Source organism: Schistocerca piceifrons, chromosome 2 (genome assembly GCF_021461385.2).
Source record: "Schistocerca piceifrons isolate TAMUIC-IGC-003096 chromosome 2, iqSchPice1.1, whole genome shotgun sequence".
Lineage (NCBI taxonomy): Eukaryota > Metazoa > Arthropoda > Insecta > Orthoptera > Acrididae > Schistocerca > Schistocerca piceifrons.
Window position 1 is genome coordinate 1,009,129,325 of NC_060139.1, and position 21,072 is coordinate 1,009,150,396.

At 38.0% G+C, this 21,072-nt stretch overlaps 1 protein-coding gene across 3 annotated transcripts in view; it reads right to left on the minus strand.

Annotated features, from left to right (window-relative positions):
• Positions 1-17,371: 17,371 nt before the first annotated feature.
• The window catches only part of LOC124777989 (protein transport protein Sec31A), a 162,690-nt gene continuing 158,989 nt past the window's right edge, over positions 17,372-21,072 (minus strand). For all 3 annotated transcript variants that reach the window (XM_047253557.1, XM_047253556.1, XM_047253555.1), the window contains one exon: positions 17,372-18,490. In XM_047253557.1, the coding sequence (XP_047109513.1) occupies positions 18,302-18,490 (189 nt within the window). In that variant the 3' untranslated portion in view covers positions 17,372-18,301. The remainder of the gene's footprint in view (positions 18,491-21,072) is intronic.

Genomic DNA, 21,072 nt, shown 5'->3' on the forward strand with positions numbered 1-21,072 from the left:
TTCTGTAACACTATAATTTGTAATTATAAGTCCAGTTAACTGTGAACTCAAACAATGTAATATAATACCTGATTTATTGCCATGTTATATATTTCAACAAAAGCACTAGGTACTAACTACTGTATTGTATGAGTACATTATTCTTCTTGCACCTGTCAAATTTAGTGCAGTTAATACAGAGAGTGTTAAGTGCAATGTAGTTGGAAAGATGTATGGATTTGTATAATGAAGAAATATTGTTTTAATTAAATTGAAATGACAAAATGGCTAAAAAAAACTGTGTTCATCATTTAGTGACGTGTATGGAAGAGATCCTAGATGCAAGAACTTTCAGGCTTTCTATTTGCAGTGAAATCACCACCACCAACACACCGTTAATGTAATTATCAAAATTTATATATCCATTGTGTAACATTCTCCTACTATTTTATTGGAATCTGTGATAAACTTTTAAACTCAAAAGAACCAAAATAGAATATTACTGGATTTTAATTTTAATGAAACTATCATTTGTACTGGAATGCTAGAATCATCATCATCTGACTGATTTTCATTAGTTTCCCACTACAAGATTGTACAACCAGGGCCAGCCTTAGGCATGTGCAAACGGAGCAACTACACCGGGTCCTGCACTTCTAGGGCCTCACATAAAACATTATAAGGTATTTTTAAAACAGTCACCTGAAATTTTGTTATTACAGAAAAAAAGTAAGATGTTCCTGAAACCACTTTTGGTGTAACTTAATTCAATTATATACCCATTGTGACGTGACTATGGCCACTGGAGTATATCTTGGAAAATTGTGCCTGCATTGGAGTCGAGGGAATCAGGGGCTAAGATACTGATGTGCTACAGTAATAACTACTGTCAATACGACTATGGCTCAAGCGTAAATTAAGAGGTTTGTAAGCCATTGTTTCTCAGCACCTCTCCACATCCTTTGTACTCATTTTTGTGACTAATAATCAAGCATTACATTCCTCTGCCAGCAGGTGTTTCCCACAGAATGATTTGTTCATTGTTGTCAGTTTAAATGTACTGTACTTTTCCAGTTCACACAATTTCACATGTTGTGTGTGCACTCTGTGTGAAGAAATAGTATTTCTGCCTGTCCTATGCAGTTCAAAGTGCCAGTAGGGAAATGTCTCATGAAAGGGTCATTTAGAAAATATGATTCAGATGCTCAGTAGATAAGGAAAAAGCTACAACATGAACAATTTTTGAACTTACTAAAAGGCATTTACAAAAAATTTCTTCGACCAACAATTTCAGACTAAAGGATGATGTCATTAACAGTAGCCTCTCATCATATGATACTTTAGATACAAGTGAACATGTAGAATTGGAATGTGGACCTCCTGCTATCCCACATTCAGGCAGACCTAGTAGTAGCAGTTTTGAAATAATCACAAATTTGGACCCATGCACTTGGCCTAATGTGTTAACATCCTCCATGATAAATGAAATTGTACAGAAAGGTGCTACTAAAATTCTAAATTTTGAGTATCCATTACATGAGAGCAGAAGAAAATTTTTTACATAAGAACTTTACCAAATGGAGAAAAAAGGGATTGGCAGCGGCCTGCACTATTCAAAATCTACCGATAAAGTTATATGTCTTTTTAGTATATGTTTTGGATCTCCTTCAAACAAGCTGTCAAGTGAGTGACTTTGTGATTAGGTTCATTTAAAAATCTGCTTCAAGAGCATGAACAATCATTTAACCACAAAAACTGTACAAAAAATGGATAGAATGTTAGATAGTTTGAAACAAAAAAAGTGGTACTGATGAAATTGATCTTGAGCTACTGGAAAAAGAGAAGGAACACTGGCATCAGGTTGTAAAAAGAATTATTCTCACCATCAGGTACCCAGTTCAACCCAATATGGCCTTAAGGGGAACCAGCGACCAGCTCATATCAAGAAAATAATGGTAATTTTCTTGGTTTGATAGAAACGATAGCAGAATTTGCCCTTGTTTTGTAGGAACATTTAAGGTGGGCAAAAACTCAAGAAATTCATGAGCATTATCTTGGGAAAAACATTTAAAATGAACTCAGAAATTTGCTTGCCAATAAAACAAAAAACAGCATTGTTAATTTTGTAACAGAAAGTAAATTTGTTCTGTCATACTTGATTGTACTACTGATACAAGCCACAATCAACAAATGACAGTGATTTTCAGGTTTATAAATTTATCATAAGGTACAGTGACTGTAGAAGAACACTTCCTCTTCTTTCTGAACATCACGTCAACAACAGGAGAAAGTTTGACTGAAACCCTTCTGTCAAAACTAGATCAACTACAACACGATATTCATGATTGCAGAGATCAGAGTTATGATAATGGCACAAATATGAAACGTTATCGAAGTGGTGTTCAAGTCAGAATCCTAAACTGCAAACCAAGAGCATTATGTATGACATGTGCCAGCCACAGTTTTAATCTTGTATTATTGGATGCAGCAAAATCTACAGTGAAAGCACTCACGTTTTTTTATGTAATTCAAATAATATGCACTATTTTCACTGCATCCACACAGAGATGGAAAATATTATTGAACAGGATACCAACAGTGAATAAGTTTTCATATACTCAATGGGAAAATAGGGTGGAGAGTGTCAAAGCTCTAAGGTACCAGACAAGAGAAGCCAGAGATGCCCTTCTTGAGATGAGCAGATGCGCTGTTGAATCAAAAGCAAACAGCAAAGCATACTAGCTTGCTGCGAACGAATTAGAAAGCTTTGAGTTTACTGTAGGCATTGTCATATGCTATGACCTCCTCTTTACCATTAATGCAGCAAGCAAGGCACTTCAAGCAGAAAACATGGATGTGAAAGTAGCAACTAAATCCCTCAGAAATCCAGCGAATTTTATTGAGAATTTCCATGAAGTAGGTTTCATTAAGGCACAGATAACAGCAACAGAGATACCGGTAACTGAAAGTTCATGGATTAAACCAAAACCTAGAAAAAAGAGAATTGGCAAGGCAAAGCAATTTCATTATGAAGGGGACAGCATGGTTTGCAGATATCAACCTTCAGAGGAGGAATACAAATTTTTTTTTTTTTCTACCCTGTCACTGACACAATGCTAAAATGTGTGAAAGAAAGATTTGGCCAAATAGCTAAGTATTTCAAAATATCAGACTTTTTGTTTTCTCCAGAAAGTTTAAAATACATACAGGATGATGAACTCAAAATGCTATGTACAAACCTTCAGGAGGAACTAAGTGTAAATGTAATGGTGAATATTTGAAAGATGGTGTTGCATCAGCCCTTCTGACAAAGTGTTCAGAAAAATGATGCCCAAGAATGTGAAAACTCCTATGTTAACACTGAAATACTTGAATGACATTGAAAACCCATTTCCTAACATTTATATTGCATACAGAATTTTGTAACCATGCCAGTGACAGTCACCTCTGCTGTACAATGGTTTTTGTAATAAACAGTTTTCAATGCCAAGTATTGCATTACAGTGACGACCTTGCTTTCAATTTGGAATTTACTGTTGTTGCTGTTGTTGTTGTTGTTGTCTTCAATCCAGAGACTGGTTTGATGCAGCTCTCCATGCTACTCTATACTGTGCAAGCTGCTTCATCTCCCAGTACCTAGTGCAACCTACATCCTTCTGAATCTGCGTAGTGCATTCATCTCTTGGTCTCCCTCTACAATTTTTTTCCTCCACAGTGCCCTCCAATACTAAATTGGTGATCCCTTGATGCCTCAGAACATGTCCTACCAACCGATCTCTTCTTCTAGTCAATTTGTGCCACAAATTTCTCTTCTCCACAATTCTATTCAATAGCTCCTCATTAGTTATGTGATCTAACCATCTAATCTTCAGCATTCTTCTGTAGCACCACATTTCGAAAACTTCTATTCTCTTCCTGTCTAAACTATTTATCGTCCACGTTTCACTTCCATACATGGCTTAACTCCATACAAGTACTTAGAAACGACTTTCTGACACTTAAATCTATACTTCATGTTAACAAATTTCTATTCTTCAGAAACGCTTTCCTTGCCATTGCCAGTCTACATTTTATATCCCCTCTAGTTCAATCATCATCAGTTATTTTGCTCCCCAAGTAGCAAAACTCTTACTACTTTAAGTGTCTCATTTCCTAATCTAATTCCCTCAACATCACCCAAGTTAATGAGACTACATTCCATTATCCTCATTTTACTTTGGTTGATATTCATCTTATATCCTCCTTTCAAGACATTGCCCATTCCATTCAACTGCTCTTCCAGGTCCTTTGCTGTCTCTGACAGAATTACAATGTCATCGGCGAACCTCAAAGTTTTTATTTCTTCTCCATGGATTTTAATTCCTACTCCAAATTTTTCTTTTGTCTCCATTACTGCTTGCTCAATATACAGATTGAATAACATCGGGGATAGGCTACGACCCTGTCTCACTCCCTTCCCAACCACTGCTTCCCTTTCACGCCCCTCGACTCTTATAACTGCCATCTGGTTTTTGTACAAATTGTAAATAGCCTTTCGCTCCCTGTGTTTTACCCCTGCCACCTTCGGAATTTGAAAGAGAGTTGTCAAAAGCTTTCTCTAAGTCTACAAATGCTAGAAACGTAGGTTTGCTTTTCCTTAATCTACATTTTAAGCTAAGTCGTAGGGTCAGTATTGCCTCATGTGTTCCAGCATTTCTACGGAATCCAAACTGATCTTCCTCGAGGTCGGCTTCTACCAGTTTTTCCATTCGTCTGTAAAGAATTCGTGTTGGTACTTTGCAGCCATGACTTATTAAACTGATAGTTTGGTAATTTTCACATCTGTCAACACCTGCTTTTTTTGGGATTGGAATTATTACACTCCTGGAAATGGAAAAAAGAACACATTGACACCGGTGTGTCAGACCCACCATACTTGCTCCGGACACTGCGAGAGGGCTGTACAAGCAATGATCACACGCACGGCACAGCGGACACACCAGGAACCGCGGTGTTGGCCGTCGAATGGCGCTAGCTGCGCAGCATTTGTGCACCGCCGCCGTCAGTGTCAGCCAGTTTGCCGTGGCATACGGAGCTCCATCGCAGTCTTTAACACTGGTAGCATGCCGCGACAGCGTGGACGTGAACCGTATGTGCAGTTGACGGACTTTGAGCGAGGGCGTATAGTTGGCATGCGGGAGGCCAGGTGGACGTACCGCCGAATTGCTCAACACGTGGGGCGTGAGGTCTCCACAGTACATCGATGTTGTCGCCAGTGGTCGGCGGAAGGTGCACGTGCCCATCGACCTGGGACCGGACCGCAGCGATGCACGGATGCACGCCAAGACCGTAGGATCCTACAGTGCCTTAGGGGACCGCACCGCCACTTCCCAGCAAATTAGGGACACTGTTGCTCCTGGGGTATCGGCGAGGACCATTCGCAACCGTCTCCATGAAGCTGGGCTACGGTCCCGCACACCGTTAGGCCGTCTTCCGCTCACGCCCCAACATCGTGCAGCCCGCCTCCAGTGGTGTCGCGACAGGCGTGAATGGAGGGACGAATGGAGACGTGTCGTCTTCAGCGATGAGAGTCGCTTCTGCCTTGGTGCCAATGATGGTCGTATGCGTGTTTGGCGCCGTGCAGGTGAGCGCCACAATCAGGACTGCATACGACCGAGGCACACAGGGCCAACACCCGGCATCATTGTGTGGGGAGCGATCTCCTACACTGGCCGTACACCACTGGTGATCGTCGAGGGGACACTGAATAGTGCACGGTACATCCAAACCGTCATCGAACCCATCGTTCTACCATTCCTAGACCGGCAAGGGAACTAGCTGTTCCAACAGGACAATGCACGTCCGCATGTATCCCGTGCCACCCAACGTGCTCTAGAAGGTTTAAGTCAACTACCCTGGCCAGCAAGATCTCCGGATCTGTCCCCCATTGGGACTGGATGAAGCGTCGTCTCACGCGGTCTGCACGTCCAGCATGAACGCTGGTCCAACTGAGGCGCCAGGTGGAAATGGCATGGCAAGCCGTTCCACAGGACTACATCCAGCATCTCTACGATCGTCTCCATGGGAGAATAGCAGCCTGCATTGCTGCGAAAGGTGGATATACACTGTACTAGTGCCGACATTGTGCATGCTCTGTTGCCTGTGTCTATGTGCCTGTGGTTCTGTCAGTGTGATCATGTGATGTATCTGACCCCAGGAATGAGTCAATAACGTTTCCCCTTCCTGGGACAATGAATTCACGGTGTTCTTATTTCAATTTCCAGGAGTGTATATTCTTCTTGAAGTCTGAGGGTATTTCGCCTGTCTCATACATCTTGATCACCAGATGGTAGAGGTTTGTCAGCGCTGGCTCTCCCAAGGCTATCAGTAGTTCTAAGGAATGTTGTATACTTCCGGGGACTTGTTTCGACTTAGGTCTTTCAATGCTCTGTCAAACTCTTAGCGCAGTATTATATCTCCCATTTCATCTTCAACTACATCCTCTTCCATTTCCATAATATTGTCCTCAAGTACATTGCCCTTGTATAGACCCTCTATGTACGCCTTCCACCCTTCTGCTCTCCCTTCTTTGCTTAGAACTGGGTTCCCATCTGAGCTCTTGATATTCATACAAGTGGTCCTCTTTTCTCCAAAGGTCTCTTTAATTTTCCTGTAGGCAGTATCTATCTTACCCCTAGTGAGATAGGCCTCTACATCCTTACATTTGTCCTGTAGCCATCCCTGCTTAGCTGTTTTGCACTTCCTGTCGATCTCATTTTTGAGACTTTTGTATTCCTTTTTGTCTACTTACTTTACTGTATTTTTGTATTTTCTTCTTCCATCAATTAAATTAAATATATCTTCTGTTACCCAAGGATTTCTACTACCCCTGTCTTTTTATCTACTTGATCCTCTGCTGCCTTCACTATTTCATCTCTCAAAGCTACCCATTCTTCCTCTACTGTATTTCTTTCCCCCATTCTTGTCAATCGTTCCCTAATGCTCTCCCTGAAACTCTGTACAACCTCTGGTTCCAACAGTTTATCCAGGTCCCATCTCCTTAAATTCCCACCTTTTTGCAGTGTCTTCAGTTTTAATCTATAGCTCATAACCAATAGATTGTGGTCAGAGTCCACATCTGCCCCTGGAAATGTCTTACAATTTAAAACCTGGTTCCTAAATCTCTGTCTTACCATTATATAATCAATCTGAAACCTTCTAGTACCTCCAGGCCTCTTCCATGTATACAACCTCCTTTTATGATTCTTGAACCAAGTGTTAGCTATGATTAGGTTATGCTCTGTGCAAAATTCTACCAGGCGCCTTCCTCTTTCATTCCTTAAATCCATTCCATATTCACCTGCTATGTTTCCTTCTCTTCCTTTTCCTACTACCGAATTCCAGTCACCCATGACTATTAAATTTTCATCTCCCTTCACTATCTGAATAATTTCTTTTATCTCATCATACATTTCATCAATCTCTTCGTCATCTGCGGAGCTAGTTGGTAAATAAACTTGTACTACTGTGATACGCATGGGCTTCGTATCTGCCTTCGCTACAATAATGCGTTCACTATGCTGTTTGTAGTAGCTTACCTGCATTCCTATTTTTTTATTCATTATTAAGTCTACTCCTACATTACCCCTATTTGATTCAGTATTTATAACCTTGTATTCACCTGGCCAGAAGTCTTGTTCCTCCTGCCACTGAACTTCACTAATTCCCACTATATACAACTTTAACCTATCCATTTCCCCTTATAAATTTTCTAACCTACCTGCCCCATTAAGGGACCTGAAATTCCACACTCCGATTCGTAGAACGCCAATTTTCTTTCTCTTGTTGTTATAATGTGATAATATCACATAAAAACTGCGGCATTATTCTGCCTCTCCTCCCTGCCTTACTTTGTGTGTCTTTAACCACTCTCTATTTCTTTTGACTAGTCCCACAACATTATCTATTTTTGAAAACATCGTTGGAGAAATCAGTGATCACTACATAATATTTGAAATTAATTATATAATAGTGTAGATCACAAGGTACATTTATTAAAAGTTAAACAGTTTTGATCATGCATGATATCTTCAAACCTACGGCGATAATGATGGGCAATGGCCGCTGAATGACAATAGTTCCATGCTCCATGCACACCCATTGTCCATCAGTATTGTTGTAGGTCTGAAGATCGTCTCATTATGATCAAACCAGGAGGTGCATTTTAATAAACATGCCTTGTGGTCTAGACTGTTTTATAATTAATTTCAAATACAACAACATTATTATTATTATTATTATTATTATTATCATTATTATTATTATTATTATTATTATCATTATTATTATTATTATTATTATTTGTTGTTGTTCAAAATGATTACATTATTTTCTGTGATTTCTAGGTGATGCTCACGTAAAAGCAGGCTTCATACTTGTGACTCATAAATGCTATGTAGAAAACAATACACTTATGGTTGCCTAATGTTAACTTATTTTCCAATAACTGAACCTCAAACAAGCGTTATACAAGTATACAAAAATTGCAAACCCACTTCAGAGTTCCTTAGTTTTTCAAAATTACAGTCTGTAATTTGATCAAACAACGGAAAATCCAGGATGGAATGTAACAATAATACTGTTAATGGAATGTAACAAGTGGACCACCATGTTGCTGAACACGCTGCCACACATGACATCGTTCATTTCAGTGACTGCTTCACAGCCTGCGCCATGTGGATCCTTCCCACCAACACTAGCTTTTCTGAATTGCCTGGAGGGAACTTTCCCTGCAATACATCCTATGTTCCCATAACCCTCCTGGCCTCAACCTTCATTTGTCACTGTCATCACCCATCCAGCCCCTTCCCTGTTCCCATTCCAGCACTACACAGCCATCATTCCACCATCACACTTAGTCATTTTACTTCCCTCCTTTCCACCCTAGCCTCTGCTTTAACTCCCATCCAGTTGCCACTCCCATCATGCACTGGTGCAGCTGCTTGCAGAGAGAGAGAGAGAGAGAGAGAGAGAGAGAGAGAGAGACTGTACATGTACACACATCTATTGTTGATGAAGGCCCTAATGCCTGAAAGTTTTATTTGTAACAGTCTTTTTGTTGTGCATATCTGCGACTCAGCATCTCCGCTACACTGTAATTTAACATATGTGTGTCTCTGAGATCTGACACACTTGACACTTCAGTACGTACTGTTCTCACAATTGCTGCCAACAAAGAAACTACTACTTCATAGTACTTCGTAATTCTTCTTCTTCTTCTTCTTCCTCCTCCTCCTCCTGATCTCAGTTACTATTTTTATCTGCTACTTCATAGTGTAACTTAACTGATTTAAGAGATCACTATCAGGTATTTATACACTGAAGAAGTCAATAACCTGTTTAATACGAATATTAATTCACCAGAATACGTGGATTTGGGAATGTGAATTACTATTAAAACCGTAGAAATGACCAATGGGTCATAAGGTTCTCTTTTACTGTGTTTTCAAAAATGAAAATTTTCAGTTTCCTGTCTGATGGCTATTGGCAACCTGTTTGAAACTTTTATGCCAGAATAGACAACTCCTTTCTGGACCTTAGATAAGAATTCAGAGTCTACAGGGTGCATCAGCAGCAAAGGTACATGCTTTGAGGAGTGTAAGTATTTGTGATACTGAACAAGAAACTTCATATGCCCTATTCCAAATTATTTTCATGATAGAACACCTTTATGTCAGTTTTGTTCATTTTTCTTGAATAACTCTTAAACTGTAGCCTCTAATGAACACCCATCAGTATACAAAATTAACTATGTTAACTTTCCTACAAGAAAGGTCCTATTCATTTTCTCTTTGGGGTTAATAGTATGCGTGGAGAGAACAATCAAAAATTTCACATGCCACACTTGGGCTGTAGCTTAAGTTTTTGTAGGCCAATATGTGATAGTTTCCTGACTTGATAGATCAAAAATGTCTTATACCAAATTGTTTGTCTCAAATTCTTGTACACTCATGTGGTACTTTGCAAACAATGACAATGAACTGAATAACATGGAAAATACGCCAAGCACATTAAATGTGTTCTAACTCATAAACTAAAGGAATTGGGCATATGTCCATATGGAGAATAGTCAACACTATCAGCCCTCGAAGCCTGTACCTTTCCTCCTGACTCAACCTGCAAATGGAAATTATTTTTACTTCTACTATTCTGATTGTGCTTTTTCCAATTCATCATAAATTCATTCTCTCTATTAACCACAAAAAATATTAAGGGGTGTATAACTGGCATTTTTAAGTTTAACAATGTCTACTTCCAAGCAGAGGTAACTGCAAGTTGTTCATTTATCAACTTTACCATTTATTATTGCAGATTTCTATAGAATAAACAATTTTGAACTTCAGCTGCACTGCAGTGTTACTTCTGAGCAAGGTACAGTAGGAATCCTGTCTGCAGGTCAATGCGCAACGACAGAGATTTTTAATTGTAAAGCACACACCGACTGAGTTACTTGGTTAACTTATCAATGTGGTGGTGCCACCTGTGTGTATTATCCATCTGGATGCCGAGTAATTTCACACGTGGAGCTTCATCCCATGTGTGCACATTGATCTCTACTTCTAGTTCATTCTTGCATGTTTGGAACATACAAATACCCATCAAACGGGGTGTTTTCGGATACCGGGGCGAATTCGGACAGTATGGCTTATTTGCTCTTTGCCACTGCATAGAAACAAAGAGTTACGTATTTTAACATCCGTGCGCCAGTTATTTTAAGTGCAAGATTGCATTTATTGCTTTCCACAACTTTTATTTTGCGTCAATTGTTTCCCTTGGTGAATAACTGACGAACAGTCTCAGTGTTAAAAATCCATGCATTATTGTAAAGTGGAAACTTTCTATTGTAGTGCTGAGCGGGAAGTTATTGTAACCGTAATTGTCAACGCACTCAGTAGCTAACAGCATTGAGACAATTTCTGTACAAGTTTGTCGAGTTTCTCATGCAAGGTTATAAAATAATGACCGTTTTTGTAAAATTGTGTACTGTGTGGGGTGATTTCGGACAATGCCAAGAACATATAAGAGCAGGAGAGGTGCTGCAGTACGGTGTAATTATGACCCGCAACTTTTAGATAAAGCCGTTCGTGATATTCAGAGTGGTAAATTATCATACAGAAAACTGTATGATTTGTATGGTATACCTAAACCAACCCTACAAAATAAATTGCAGGAAGCACATCCGAAAAAAATGAGAGGACAGCCAGTGCTAAATGAAGAAAAAGAAGAAGAAGAAGAAATGTTGAAGCAAGGTATCTTGAGAAATTTCGTAATAATTTGCCAGGAGAAGAATGGGTGCATTTATTCCTCAAATGACAGTCAGAAGATCTTTCCATTCGCTTAAGCACAAATATTAAACAAGCTCGTGCAGAAGTGAACAAAGAGGCTGTTAAGATGTTTTTCTCCAATATCAAAGCAAAGCTGGAAAATCTCCCACCTAGCAACATGATCAACTATGATGAAACCAACATGTCAGATGATCCAGGCACGCAGCAGATAATTACGAAATGAGGGAGTAACCATGCTGAAAAAGTAATGGACTCATCAAAATCTAGTGTCTCAATAATGATGGCAGCTAGTGCTGATGGTAAACTGCTTCCTCCATACGTCCTTTACAAATCCGAGCATTTGTGGGACACGTGGCAAGAAGGTGGACCACAAGGAACCCATTTCAATACAAACAAAAGTGGATGGTTTCACCTGCCAGTATTTGAAGACTGATTCTTTACAATTGCTTTGCCCTATTTGAAGAGGCAAAATGGGCCAACAGTCATGATTGGAGACAACTTATCCAGTCACGTGTCTTTATGTGTTATTGAAGAGTGTGAGCAGAACAATATTTCATTCATTCTCCTTCCCCCCAATAGCACGCACCTCCTCCAACCACTCGATGTAAGCTTCTTCAGGCCAATGAAAGCAGCGTGGCGAGCAGTATTAACTTATTGGAAGAAACACACTCATGGGACCAGTTCCAAGGCTGCTTTCCCATCTCTTCTGAAGCAGACACTGACTAAGATTTCGGCAAACTCCAAGGAAAAAATAAAGGGTGGATTTTGCGCCATGGGCCTAATCCCTTTTGATCCAGGTCATGTCTTAGGAAAATTGCCTGATAATGAGGAGACCCAGCAAAGCAACGCAGACGCATGGTCTTCCACTTTTGAAGAAATGCTCAAAGAAATTCGTTATCCTCCAAATAAGCTTGGTAGCTCCCGCCTCCACCGCAAACTAGACGTTCAACCTGGAAAATCAGTCACTAGCTGAAATTTTCAAGGAAACGAAAACAGTGCTGAAACAAGTAACAGTACTTCTAGCAGTAGTGAAAGTGAAAACGACACATCATCCAATGAAGTTTTACTGCTGAAAGAAGAGGCTTTTCTTGTTGCAGATTACAAATATAAACATGGAAACAAGGAGCAAACAAGGCAGTATGTTGGAGTGGCCACAAATCTTGGTGCTATGGAAGTAAGGGTGAAATTCTTGCGCCCACACGAGAACAGTTGTTTCCTAATGTCCCAGATGAAGACACAATACAAAAATTGCAAATTTCGAGAATACTTCCCACACCAGTTGAGAAGAGAGGAATGTTCATTTTCCGAGACGATGTGCTGTAGACTCGAAGACAATCATTTATTTAAAGTGTTTGCAACTTAATTTAGAATGATGAGTGAGAAAAATTATTTTGACCTTTTAGTTAAATTACTTTGTTTCTGTCTGTTTCTAATACTTCAGTTAAAATCTGTAAAAAAAATTTATTTAAATTCTTGCAAAATAAAAACTTATCTGTAATATATAAAATTCATTATATCATTCCATATCACTTACTTGTAACAAAGGACTGCCTTAAAATGTGTAAAATGTCACCAAAATCAAATAAAATGCATGTAGAATTTAAAAAAGGCAGTAACTGTCCGAATTCGGCCTCTACATACTGTAACTTCGGACAGAGATTTAAAAAATACGTGTCCGAAATCACCCCAATCCATGGGGTGACTCCGGACATTTTACTTAACTGCTTACACATACACTTTCTGGTTCTGTGATTTTATTCGTTACACATATACCCTACCACTTCCATAACAATCAATTTGATCTAACAATATATACGAAAGTTACAATCCCGAAATCACCCCGTTTGATGGTACCATAAAAATGGTTGTATATGTGCTCCATATCTCCTCCTAAACCACTGGATCAATAATCCGAATAGTAAATGTAACTGTTGGGGATGCTTTATTTTCTGTGATCAATATGAAGACCTAAAAAACAAGTTTAACAAAATTGAACTGATCCGTGGCATTATAGACACAATGTTTACCAATAAAACAAGTAACAACACAAAAAATGAAATTTTATGCAGTGATGGCAGTGCCTATGCTGCTGTTAGTTGAGAGAAATGGGATAGGGAGAGAAAGGAGAAGAGAGGTACTGAAATGGCAGAATTGAAATCCCTAAGAAGAACAAACAATGGAAAATCCAGGATGGAATGTAACAATATTATGGAAAGGATAGTTGCTACTCACCATATAGCAGAGATGCTGATGCGCAGATAGGCACAACAAAAAGACTGTCACAGAAAATAAACTTCCGGTCAACAAGGCCTTTGTTGAAATATATGACACACACACACACACACACACAAATGACCTCCACAGTTTCTGGCAGCTGAAGCCACACACATTGCAGCTTCAGCTGCCACAAACGGTGGTCATGTGTGTGTATGAGATGCATTTGTGTGTGTGTGTGTGTGTGTGTGTGTGTGTGTGTACATGCACTATTTTTGCCAAAGGTCTTATTGGCCGAAAGCTTATTTTGTGACAGTCTTTTTGTTGTGCCAATTTGCAACTCAGCATCTCCACTACATGGTGAGTAGCAACAATCGATTTCATAATATTGTTACATTTCTAAGAAAAACAGTTGGATATACCATCATAGACAAAATAAGAAATGAAAACATCAGACAGGAATTAAAAATATCTATGCTTATTACTAAATTAAAATCCACCACCATTTTATCTGCCTATAAGTGAAGGCTGATTTCAGGAAATATTTTAAGGATGAAACTGCTTGGCAGGTCAAAACTGTGTGCAGACCAGAATTTGAGCTCAGGACCTTTGCAAAGCCTCAGAGTTCAAGTCTTGGTCATGCACACAGTTTTAAACTGTCCGTTTCATGTCAGCTACTCATACTCCACTGCAGAATGAAAATTTCATATTTTAGGGATTTTGATATGGATTTCACCAACAGATATACTGGTTCACAAGGAAGGTTTGTGTATATTATTTAATACCACTTCACCAGATAAGATGTCCAGGCATAGATACTTAGTGTTACCTCTGTGAAACTATGGAAGATTGCTATTTTAATATAAATAATAAATATAACAAACACGCCAGTAGTATGAGCACCTACTACAAATGGAAGACAAAGCCAGCAGAAAAGGCTTTCCTCCACAGACATAAATGTCTTAGAGACGGACATCTGTGAATTCCTATTTGAATGGTGCATGAAGAAGAAGAAGCAGGAGGAGGAGGAGGAGGAGGAGGAGGAGGAGGAGAAGAAGAAGAAGAAGAAGAAGATGATGATGATGATGATGATGCAACGAACTATTTTTTAAGTGTCCTTAAACATTTTTAATATGTTGAAAGCTATTCCTGATCCCACATTCACTCATGGCAATCTACCTTCTGGGACCAAGTGTTTCCACAGCATCAAACAAAATAAAAAAACTGTATCTACATAGAATTTCAAATAAATACATAATACGGATAATTTATTTTTGGAAGAAACAAATTTCATCTCAATTGTTGAAAAACATTAATTGTGTTCATAGATGAATCTTCAATTAAGTGGCACACATCTGTAAATCAATAAGTAAAAGAGCAGTTACTGTTTTACTCAATCATGTGCTAGAAAAAGGAACTACTGTAAGTTTACAAGTCTTGGGTGATTCATAGCAAAACTTGTGTACAACAATTATTATGCAAACATTTTGTTGAACTCTATTACAAACCTGGTATCTGGAAAACATAATGAAAAAAATTGCTCAAGAAACTTCACATTATGCACAGAACAGTGATCCAGTTGGTTCTCAATGACAGACATGCCATACTTCTAAAACAACTGCAAAGTTTGTCATTAATTTTTTTCAGAGTATGGCAACATAATTAGTTTTAGATGTGTGTAATATCACCCAAAATAAAGTAGAAATAGTAAAGCTATCAGGATGCAACTAAACTATGTCCTGGCAGAAGCCAGAGTTTGTGGCCGGGCACATTTACTCAGAGGGGGTAGCGGAGGTGGTGAGAGAGAGAGAGAGAGAGAGAGAGAGAGAGAGAGAGAGAGACTGGAGCATGTGTAACCTCTTCCAATGAAGCCACGAACCAACAAAATATCTGAGTAGATTAGTTTTCAAGGTAATGGAGGAGAAAATGCAATTTTTCAGAGCCACACAATCAATCCATAAGTCACATGAAGGAAGTTGTTAAACAATTACGTTCATTAAAGCTGAAACTGGCAAGAAATAAAGTTGAATGTGAATTTACAATCAGTAAGCTATCTCAGGGGGACAATTAATTTACAAATAGCTGTAAGTCACAACAACTTTAACTGTATGTGAATCCCTCACAAATATGTGAACACATTAACTAAAAATGAGAATTAACTAGCTCCAGTAAAAAATATTATGATTGACAGGGAAGTATAAAAACATTCTGCAGCAGTTAAGTGATGCTGTGGTAGCTAGTTCTGCAATAAATGAATATTTCATGTTCTTAAGCTTAAGTCCAATTAGTTGAAAATGAGATTACACACAACAAACAAGATCACACTTCCTGCAAACCTTTTTACGCGTTAATATATGTGTTAATTCTCCTTCGCTACTCACCGCCCTCCACTAACCTATCCGCTTCCCTGCTCCCACTCTAGCACTACACATTAATATTTGTGTTAATTTTAGAGAGTTAAATGATCCAAACTTATGGCTGTCGGCCTACAGCAAAGCCATAACATAGGCATGAGAACTACTTATGGTCTCTTTAAAGGAAATTGCAGATAACATGATTGTTATCACTCATGATTCTTTGAAATAAAGTGAGTCTTGGTCAAAATAAAGACTTAATGCCATCTTCTTGCATTGTTAAGACACATCTTGTTGTACACCATGAACTGCATCTAAAAATGATTTTACATGCCACTCGTGAAGTAGAGTAAGATATATTTTAACAAATTCTTACGAGTTTTGCAGCACCAAACACACATTTACAAATTTTGCAATTGTAATATCAAGCTTATTCATAAACTTTAATGAAATTTGCACTTGACAAATTCCTTATAGTTTGCAGCCAACAGTGTTATACATAATCAACCACTGCTTATTATAAATTTCTAATCACAGGAATTGTTTTTATTCCCTTGATTTCTATAAACTGTGAATGATTATAATTACTTTTTTAATGATCTTAACAACTGTAATATCACAAATACCAATACTACTACTACTACTACTACTACAAACAATAACACATTTTCATACTGCAAGGCAATAATTAAGTATCTATTGGGGCTTTTTTTTATGAGGCTGTTGTGATGCCCCTGGTCTTGGAGTACTGTGTACCTTCTGCTTTCAACCTGCCTGGATTTATTTTGCTGTATTAATATATTATTCAGCTGAAAATGTCTTGATGCTTCTCCCAAAGTCACTATACATTGTGATGACACGCTGACAGGTAGAGATTAGAGATAAATTTTGAACCAATTACAGTTAGCCATATGATTTAGGGACGGACACACTTGCTAAACTTAACTGAAATTGTGTGAATGGTACATAAATCTGTTACAAAAATATTCTGTCAAAGACTTGTATTGTGTATCCACAAGTATTCAAGTGTATCATGCTCTGAAGACCACACGTGACATGTGCTCAGTCCCTCTCATCCTATGGTCTGAATGACCTGGCCTTCTTTTTTTAACCTCCAAAAACCTGTCAATCCCTCCTCTCTGACAATGGAACTATTCATTCTGAAAGCTACGTAGTGTCTCTCTCTCTCTCTCTCTCTCTCTCACACACACACACACACACACACACACACACACACACACACACACACACACTTTCATATATGCGTAATTTTGCATTCTGAAGATAAGTAATGGTCAGCAATTCTGACTCATAATTTATTAGTTTTATCGAGTGAATGTTCGTTTGATACAAGTGTGAAGACAAGGGGGAATAGAAGACATGACTTCCTAACAGTGGACATAATGTGAAACGGCCACAACCACTGTCAAATTTTGCCAGTGATTACTGAAAGAATTACAGCTATTGTAACTTAATTTTATTGAAACATTGTGAGCCTCATAGTATTTTATCAGAATTTATTCATCAGTATCAAATTTTCATTGTTACTAAAACAAATCACATATTCCTGTTGTGTTTATGCCCACAGTAACACACTTTTGAGGATTTTCACAATTAGACAGACAACCATATAACAATAATACAAATTATTAATTTTTGGCTACTTTACAAACAATTACAAAAAGCTGATCTGATGCTTTTATTTTTACCAACGGCTTCAATGGAAATTGTCAGAACACTGACAAGCACAATTCTGAAAACACAATTCTGCCATAAAAATTTATGATACACATTGTATACAGATCTACTGGTACGAAGAAACAGTCTTCCACCGTTTCCATATACCAAGAAAGCATGTACAGTGTTTATGATGTCTCTCACCCACAAATCTCTAACAATGAAAGAGGCAATATTACATCTCTATGTTTGGTGGAAAAACAATTTACTAGCTTTTAGGCAAAGTTAGAATAAAATTCCAAAGAATTCGAGTGTCAAAATTAAACCCAGCTTAATTTTGTGACAAGAATGCATTTTGTGTAACTTTGCTTTGTCTTACAGATTCCAAAAACTCACAGACTAATGGAAATAAATATAAATCTAAATGAATTGGTGAAGTGAAGTAAACATGATTTCATTTTCATCAATATACAAAATATTTTGCAGCACCATTAAAATGTAACACATATTTACAAACTGATGGTAGTCACAAAAAATTCTTTTCTTTTCCTTAACACCTAGTACAATTGAAAATGTCCTAAAAGTCTGCTGCTCTCAGCCCAACTTCATGTGGCATTAACTCCCTCCAGTTCCACACATGTACCATTTTATCCCCCTACTTTTGCATACACATGCAGATAGATACATGTGGAGAAAAATAATGGCTTTGTAGCTTTACTACAGTTCATTTAATTCTGTTGCTTGATTTTAGGATTACTGCAAGTACACATTCAGTTGCAATGCTGACTGAAGCAAAACTTTCAATCCAGGCATGAAACCAGCAATCTGTGAGAAGTCTGGTCCTGAAACCAGTTTTGTATGGAGTCCCAGGCCACCAGTGTAATCACCAATCTGCGTCATTTGTACCATCTGGTGTAAGTCCGTTAGAGTTGTGGGAGACAGCTGAAAATAAATGTGATATGAAAACAACTATTTATAAGAAAGACACACGGCATATAGTACAACCATAAACTATTGGCAACAATTTAAATTATCTGTAAAGATCTTGAGCTACTACACTCTTGCATAGTCAGCAAAAGGGCTGCCACTGTTTCAGTCACATCTCTCGGTCAATCAGCTAAGCTACACTAAGAGGATTCTTACAGGCAAACAAAATAAAATAATTAAATGGAACAATAAGTCCACTGTTACGAGTCAGTGTTTATTTATCTGCACAACACGTTTAAAAGGTTTAAACCTACATCATCAAGTAGATTTACATTTGTTAGTATGACATTTGTATGTGTGTTGTGTTACGAATTTTCTGAGGAGCTTGTGGCACTGTCTAGTGGAGAAAACAAAGCGCTTTTTCAGAACATGATTTTGGGTTTCTTTGGACAAAAAATTAAATGTATATCAACTGATAAACATAAAATAAGTAAAACAGGTTACCTCCAGTGGCCACAGGTTCCTTTCGCTGTCCTAACACATCACATGTATACTGTCACACTTTATAAACAAATATGGTGCCTGGAAACTATTGGGTGCAAGGATCATATAGCAGAAGAGAGAACATTATCACAAATTACAAAGAATATATGTCATGACAACATTATAACAGAATTTTTTTAAGGTTTTGGAGGTGTTTGTTTTGATTGAGGTGTCAAATACATGCGCTGGAATAAATACTTCAGGTGGTGTATAAAGCCGATTTTGACAATTTAAAATAGCTTAAATTTTAGGAACTTAAAGTACAATAATCATATTGGCTACAGAAGTAAAATTATACATAAATAACAATTTTGATTGGGATTAATAGATAGATATGAATGGCTGCCTTTAGGCAGTTATTGCTATCATACAATCACTCTTTCCACCCTCTCTCTCTGTGTCATTTTCGCTTTCTCTTTCTCTCCTTCGGCCTCAAGCCTCTCATATCTATCTATTAATCCCAATCAAAATTGTTATTTGTGTACAGTTTTACTGCTGTAGCCAATATGATTATCGTACTTAAAGTTTGTAAAATTTAAGCTATTTTAACTTTTCAAAATCGGATTTATATACCACCTGAAGTATTTATTCCAACGCATGTATTTGACACCTCAGAAACACCTCCAAATCCTTTAAAAACTAATAATAATAATAATAATAATAATAATAATAATTCTGTAATAATGTTGTCATGATGCATATTCTTTGTATTCTGCGATAATGTTCTCTCTTCTGCTATATGATCCTTTCACCCAATAGTTTCCAGTATGATAGTACACATGTGATGTGTTATGACAGCGAAAGGAACCTGTGACCACTGGGGGTACTCTATTTTACTTATTTTACTTATTTTATGTTTACCAGTTGATATACATTTAATTTTTTGTCCAAAGAAACCCAAAACCATGTTCTGAAGTAGTGGTTTGTTTTCTCCACTAGACAATGCCCCAAGTACCTCCAAAAAAATTGTAATACAACACACATACAAATGTCATACTAACAAATGTAAATCCACCTGATGAGGTTTAAACCATTGAAATGCATCCTGGAGATAAATGGACAGTGACTGATAACAGTAAACTTATTGTTTCATTTAATGTCAGTAACAGACACAGTAAAGCCTAACCTAAAATTTTCACAATAAAATAATTTTTGTTCAATGCTACAGAACACATTTCTGCCAAGGGAATGAAGAGGGTGACAGAGGAGACTATCAGAACTGAACGATAAGTTTCCTCAATAATGTTATATCTTTTGATAACAACTGAGTAGGAAAACCACATTTTGGACTGGGAACACAGTTTTAATTGTCCTGCAGTGACTAAGCCTTTTTTGCACTTCTTTTGGCCGAGGGAGTATACAATAAGTGCGTGCAAGATTACAAATCCAGAGATCCTGGGCTCGATCCCCAGTTGGACACAGAATTCCTAATGTCACTTATTAGTTCCTTCATCACCGGCAATAATTCGTTGATGTGAAAAATACCAAGCTGCACCATAGTACAAAGTGCATGTTAAATTGTACAACGTCATATGATTTGCTACGTAAGTCTGTTCAAAGGTAGGATGAATGCACTAAGTGTCCTGCTTCTCCTTTCTAACGCTCCCCAACCCGTCCTCCTTTTCTCCCAAGGGAGCAACTAACAGTCCTGAAAGCTAGTATAGGTATTGTCAGTACTTAGAATTTCACCTCCTGAAGGCCTTCTTGTAATTTCATAATTTTCTCAAGTGAATTCATTCTCTCTCTCTCTCTCTCTCATTCTCGTATATAGGCACGCACTAACAGATTTAAAGTTAAATAGATTGTACTAAATGACCCAATCGAAGAGATGCCCTGATAAGTGTTACTGGCAGGGGAGGAAGTAACGCAAAAATCTGTGTCACTGCAGTACGTGCAGATGGTGATTTAGTCTTGACACACACACACAAGCAACATGTGGATGCAATCAGTTTCAAATAGTTCTCTGTCACCAGGACCTAACCTGCTGTAAATTCACACACAAATATAACTGTACCAGAAATAGAAAGAAACACTTACAGGTAGTGTGTGACAGT